This window comes from Stegostoma tigrinum, chromosome 17 (assembly GCF_030684315.1).
Source record: "Stegostoma tigrinum isolate sSteTig4 chromosome 17, sSteTig4.hap1, whole genome shotgun sequence".
NCBI lineage: Eukaryota > Metazoa > Chordata > Chondrichthyes > Orectolobiformes > Stegostomatidae > Stegostoma > Stegostoma tigrinum.
This window is the reverse complement of record NC_081370.1, coordinates 35472243-35478487: the sequence shown is the minus strand read 5'-3', so window position 1 is coordinate 35478487 and position 6245 is coordinate 35472243. Positions and strand designations below refer to the sequence as shown.

The 6245-nt window shown below is 44.6% G+C and overlaps 1 protein-coding gene across 2 annotated transcripts in view; it reads left to right on the top strand.

Moving 5' to 3' along the window:
- Positions 1-1330: 1330 nt before the first annotated feature.
- The window catches only part of si:ch211-210p4.6 (malignant fibrous histiocytoma-amplified sequence 1), a 30823-nt gene continuing 25908 nt past the window's right edge, over positions 1331-6245 (top strand). For both annotated transcript variants that reach the window (XM_048545097.2, XM_048545098.2), the window contains exons 1-3: positions 1331-1365; positions 2682-3567; positions 5293-5587. In XM_048545097.2, the coding sequence (XP_048401054.1) occupies positions 1350-1365; positions 2682-3567; positions 5293-5587 (1197 nt within the window). In that variant the 5' untranslated portion in view covers positions 1331-1349. The remainder of the gene's footprint in view (positions 1366-2681; positions 3568-5292; positions 5588-6245) is intronic.

Here is a 6245-nt window from a genome sequence, read left to right as displayed (position 1 = left end):
CTGGAGCACCCAGAGGAAACCCATGCAGACACAGGGGGAGTGTGCAAACTCCACACAGACAGACGCCTGAAGGTGGAATCAAACCCAGGTCCCTGGTGCTGTGATGCAGCTGTGCTAACCACTGAGCCACCGTGCACTTTAATCAGATTGCAAATGCTGGTGTCACACATCTATTCTGAGTCTTTGTGCAGCTTCAAAACTGGCAGATGGACAGTCCAACCTGATATTCTCACTTCAGTACTTACTGAATAAATACTGCCAATAATACAGATCTCCCCACGCCACCTTCATATACCTCATCAAGATCCTTGGTTTTATTAGTAAAGACAGATTCTTCAAAATTTTATGCCAAATCAGCTGTCTGGCTGCACTCCTTGTTATCTCCTTTCCATGTGAACATCCCCAGATCCATCAGTATTGATGGAGCAATATCAGATGTGTTCAAGATCAATTGTCAGCTCAACTATCGCAATGCCTTGGTGGCAACTTTCTTTGGCTTTTTTTCTATGTTGTTACTATATGCTTTTGGTGACTCAAATGAGGGCATCTGCCTGAATACCAGAACTAACATCTTGTTCAACCTGGCACCAAGACTGAAGTAACATGCTTGACTATAAGCTGCTGTTTGCCAATGACATCCCAGTAGTTTTAATTTGGTTCACTTGGGCCAACAGGAGTTTGGACTAACAATTGGTATTAGGTGAATCAAGGATAAGAACTAGGGCATAGACATGCCACTTTCCACCAATACTACCATCTTCACTCTGGAGTTCATTGACAGCTACACCGATATTGAATTACAGAAACTCAGTGGGTATCAGGGTTAGGCTGGAATCTACAGTCGAGAGCACAATTAGGTCAGCCATGATCTGCTTGAATTGCGAGCAGGCTAGATGGGCCGAATGGTCTACTACCTATGATTGGTATTTTACATGCCTTGGATCAAGAATTACGAAGAACTTGTCCTTTGATGCTGAAATCAAAACTGGAATCTCCAGGGCCACAGCTGTGGCGTCAAAGTTAAGAAGGCAAGTGTTGAGCAGCAGCAGCAAACTAACTGAAAATACTAAGAGATAATGGGAACTGCAACTGCTGGAAAATCCGAGATAACAATTTGATGAAGGGTCCAGGCCCGAAACGTTAGCTTTTGTGCTCCTGAGATGCTGCTTGGCCTGCTGTGTTCATCCAGCTCCACACTTTGTTATCTATGTGTGTGCATGTTTGATGGGGAGGCTGGGGTGTATATTTGTTCCTTCTGAGACTGTCCTCATCCTCAGTTCCCATAATATCCCCGGAGACAACCCCAACACGTCACACGCTTTCAGTTTCGTTTCCCCTTTCGGAGCAGAATGGCCGGGAGAGCGGGTGAGTGAATCATTATCGGGTCCCTTTCCCCCGCGGATGTGCCGGCTCAGGTCCCCGTGTGTCACTGGGACACAGCGGCTTGCACCAAAGGGCTGTTCCCTGTCTGCAGCCCTAAATTGGGCAGCCCAGCCCGGCAGTTCGGTGATCTTATTCCCAGGGACAAAGATTTTGTGAGAGTCCGGTTCCGCACTCTCAAATTCTGCCTCGGAGATGTGTCCGGTTGGCGGCGCAATCTCTGTCTCCCTTATCTCCCAGCTTCAGCGATTCTCTCTGACGCTGTTGTGTGTGTGACTCTGTGTGCGGTCCTGCCCCTCAGTCTTTCGCTGAGTCTCTCTCTCTCTCTGGTATGTGGGAGCAGAATAACCCACTTTCTGGAGCTCCACTTCCTGTTTTCAAATTGTTTTCTTTATATAGGACAATCTTATTGGCAACTGAGTGTAATTGCCCAATGGAAGTCTGCTATTGTTCAGAATTGGGAAAAAAACTCCTGGATTTACACTCCCTGATTTTTACAAACATACTCCTGAATTTACACTCCTGGATTTATACATACACGCACGCTATCACACACACAGGAACACACACACCCTCCTAGATTTGCACTACCTAATTAGCACACACACAGAGTCTCTCACATGCACACACAGAATCACAAACACACACATGCACACGCACACTTACAAACACACACACTCAGGCACACATGGACGCATGTGCACACACACATCACATGCGCACTCACACACAAACACGTGCGCGCGTGCACACACACACGTGCACACACACAAACACGTGCACACACACAGACACACACAAACACACACATGCGCGGACAGGCACACGTGCATGGACATATGCACGCACAAACACACATGGAAGCACACACACACATACACATACACATGAACAGACAGACACATGCACATATATATGCACGCACATATACACACACACTCATGCATGGACATATACACACACACACACGCAACTCCATGCATGGACAAATACATACAAACACACACACACACACACACACACACACACACACTCCCCTGATTTACACACGTCCATCTGCTGGTGCTTGTTAGTGAAGTATAAAGTTGGTTGGAATGCTGCACACAAACCACACTAAAACCCAACTTCTGTTCAGCCAGCAAAGAGAACACAGCCCTTAATTTGAGAGCTTGGCTCGCTAATTTTTATAAATTTCACTTTAAAAAATCAGCATACAGCCATTGCTCAGGAATATATCACTGAAAATTTCTGATGCTCCAGTTTTAAATGAACTTTTTTTTGAAAGTGTGTTTGTTTTTCAGAGCAAAGCCAGACAGCTGAGCAAAACCAAGGTCGAGATGTGGACTTATCCATGAGGCGTCTAAAAGTTTTACCTCTGGACATCCTGCAGAACCCACAGATCTGTCAGCTCAATTTAGACCGCAACAGACTGAAAAATGTCAGAGACATTTCCGAGTTGAGGAGTCTGGAGACCCTCATCCTATCTAAAAATGAGCTGGTGGACTTTCCCTCAGAGATTGGCTCGCTGCGATATCTTGAAAAGCTGCATTTGAACCAGAACAAAATCCCACAGATCCCAGAGGGAATTTTCTCCTGTCTCCCACTCCTAAAACAGCTTAAACTCAACAACAATCGGCTCAGTGACTTCCCGGGAGACCTTACCTGTTGTGCTGAGCTGCAGTACCTTAACATGTCTCACAACCTTATCAGGAAAATTCCTGACGCAATTGGCAAACTAGGAAAACTTGAGGAATTTTACATTGAAAATAACAAGTTATGTGAGCTGCCGCCTGTGCTGTTTGAAGGCTGCTCTCTCAGGCGATTCAGTGCCCGTGCAAATCCACTCAGGGAGCCCCCTGATGAAGTCTGTGGTGGAGGCCTCCAGCACATCCGCAGTTATTTCAAACAGCTCCAGAACAACGAGTCTCTGAAGGACAAGCGGGTCAAGACCATGTTTCTTGGAGCATCCATGGCAGGCAAGTCAACTGTGTGTAAAAGTTTGACCAAGCGGGAATTGGTGACGATTGCAGAGAATGACAGGACAATCGGGATTGAGATCAGTGAGTTTCAGATCGAAGACTTCTCCTTCCTGTGCTGGGATTTCGCTGGGCACCTGGAGTATTATCTGACTCACCATGTCTTCATCACACCACAAGCCCTGGTCGTGGTTGTCATTGACTTGCACAGGTGAGCGGATGGTTAGGATTGAGAGGTCAGGAACAAACACAGAGGAATGCTGGAAAAACTCAGCAGGATCTGTGGAGAGAGAAACCGCCTTGGTGTCAGAAATCCCTTGTTGACTCCTCTTCAGTCTGTTTGTCATTCTTGGTATTTGTTTCAGATTTCCAGGATCTGCAGCATTTCACTTTGATTGCAGAGATTTGGAGTTGCCTGATCTGCTCCAAGTGTTAATCACACTGCTTCCTTTTTAAAAGGTATTTTCAAGCAGCTCAGTATCTCACTGAGTGAACACAGCTCAGTGTATGACAGCGTGTATCAAAGATGCGCAAAATATCTGCTTCATCTGCAGAACTGCAGTTTAACTAAATCGTTGGAGCTTGGGAAAGCAGATCTAAACCTCCTGATGTGAATCAGTATCTAGTCATCCCTCCTCATTATTCTTTCTTACCTCCCCTTTCATCTCTTTCTTTCCTGCTGTCTTATGCCTCTCCTTGTCTTTTTGCTGGATTTCCTCCATCACTCCAATTTACATTCTCTTCCTTCTCTCCTATTTAAAAAAGATCCTCCACTTAGTTTGCTTTCACTGTTGCCCTCTATCTCTTATTGCCTTCCTTTCATTCTCTCCATTATTCCTTTCCCATTGTGTCCATACTAAGATGAGCAAATCCCATTTGAATACTTTTCATTCTGTGCTATTCATATTTTTGATTACCATTTTCCAGTGTCACACTCTCAGCGTCAGTTCCTCACTGTTACAGTGCCCCAGGGTCCAAATACTAGTGTCAAAATGTCCCACTATTTCACAGTCCCAGTGTGTCTCAGTGGTTAGCAATGTTGCCTCACAGCACCAGGGACCCAGGTTTGACTCCACCCTTGGGTGACTGTCTGTGTGGAGTTTGTACATTCTCCCCTTGTCTGCATGGGCTTGTTCTGGTTTCCTTCCCTTAGTCCAAAGATGTGCAAGTTAGATGGATTTGCAATGCTAAACTACCCTTAGTGACCAGGGGTGTATAAATTAGGTGGATTTGACATGGAAATTATAGGGAAACGGCAAGGGGATAGGTCTGGGTGGGAGAGTCTTTGCGGGGGGGGAGGTGGTGGTGTGGACCTGTTGGGCTGAATGGCCTGTTTCCACACTGTAGAGATTCTACGAAAGTGTCTCAGTATCCCAATGTTGTTTTCTTCACTGCATTTTCAGAAAATCAGCTCATTGAGTTTTTAAACAAGCTTGAAACTTGTGTTGGTTCAATCTGAACTCTCATTCCAAAAATCAAGTTCTGCTTTGCTTACATGTACTTTCATGACAGAAAAGGTTTGATCCGGGTATATTTATTTTCAGCTAATTTCCTGTCAGTGAAGAGCCACTGTTACTGATTGACTAAACTTTTCTGAAAGAGCCTGGATAAATCTCAAGCTTGGTTTGGTGTTTTGGAAGGTCAAAGGGTAGCCTCAGACTTGGAAGGTCAAACAATCCCCAGTGCATCAAATGCCAAGATTTGGGCAATGGTAATTTGATTGTAAATGGACTATAATATGAAGTTGTGAGGTTGGATGAATTTTTTGGACGCTTCCTTATTTACCCGGTGGGGAAGATATCCCTGACAAGAGACTAATGTTGCAGGGCAGCATCTATGATAGAGTTGATGAGATAAACCTGATTTCTGAGTTGCGCAATTGGCTCCCTGTCTTGTTTCATTTTGTCTTTAAGTGATGCTAGTTATCTCTCTCCAGGTATAAGTTGGATGACAAGGATTCCTTCAAGGAACTAGTTGGTTTCTGGATCAATAACATTTTCATGAGAGTTCCAGATTCCATTGTACTTCCTATTGGGACTCACGTGGATCTGTGTAAAAAGGATGATGTCCAGATGAAGAAGAAGGACATTGAAGAGAAGATCAAAGAGATGCTGACTGAAAGAAACGAGAATTTGAACCAGCGTCTGGCGAAACTAAATGAGAAATCACAGTGTGAATTATACAGGGATCAAGCAAATAAGCTGGATGATTTAGTCAAGTATAATTTAAAGGTGAAGATAATGATCTCTCTATAAGGTAGAACATGCTTCATGTTGGATATGCTAACCACTTAAAGGGTCACTGCTTTGTTTGGAAACACTTTGTTTCACTTGCACACGTTAAGGGGAGGTGATGGCCTAGTGGTATTATTGCTGGACTGATAATGGGGACTATTCTGGGCACCTGGGTTCAAATCCCACCACAGCAGATGGCGGAATTTGAATTCAATAAAATATCTGGAATTAAGAATCTACTGATGACCATGAATCCATTGTTGATTGTTGGGGAAAAACCCATCTGGTTTACTAATGTCCTTTAGGGAAGGAAATCCACCAACCTTACCTGGTCTGGCCTACATGTGACTCCAGACCCACAGCAATGCAGTCGACTCTTAACTGCCCTCTGGATGAGCAATACATGCTGCCTAGCCAATAATGCCCTCATCATGTGAATGAATACAGAATTAAGTTAAACAGGGCAGAACCAATTCCATGGTAACATCAGATTGGGACTATAGGCGCTGATGCCCCTGGATTTTTGTGCTTTACTAATGGGCAGACATTGGCATGGAACAAGGATTGACAAGGAATACTTCTGATGCTGCCCACTGTTGGGGAGGAACAGGAGGAGGCAGAGAGATAGAGGTGATGTTATTCAAACATTATTTGG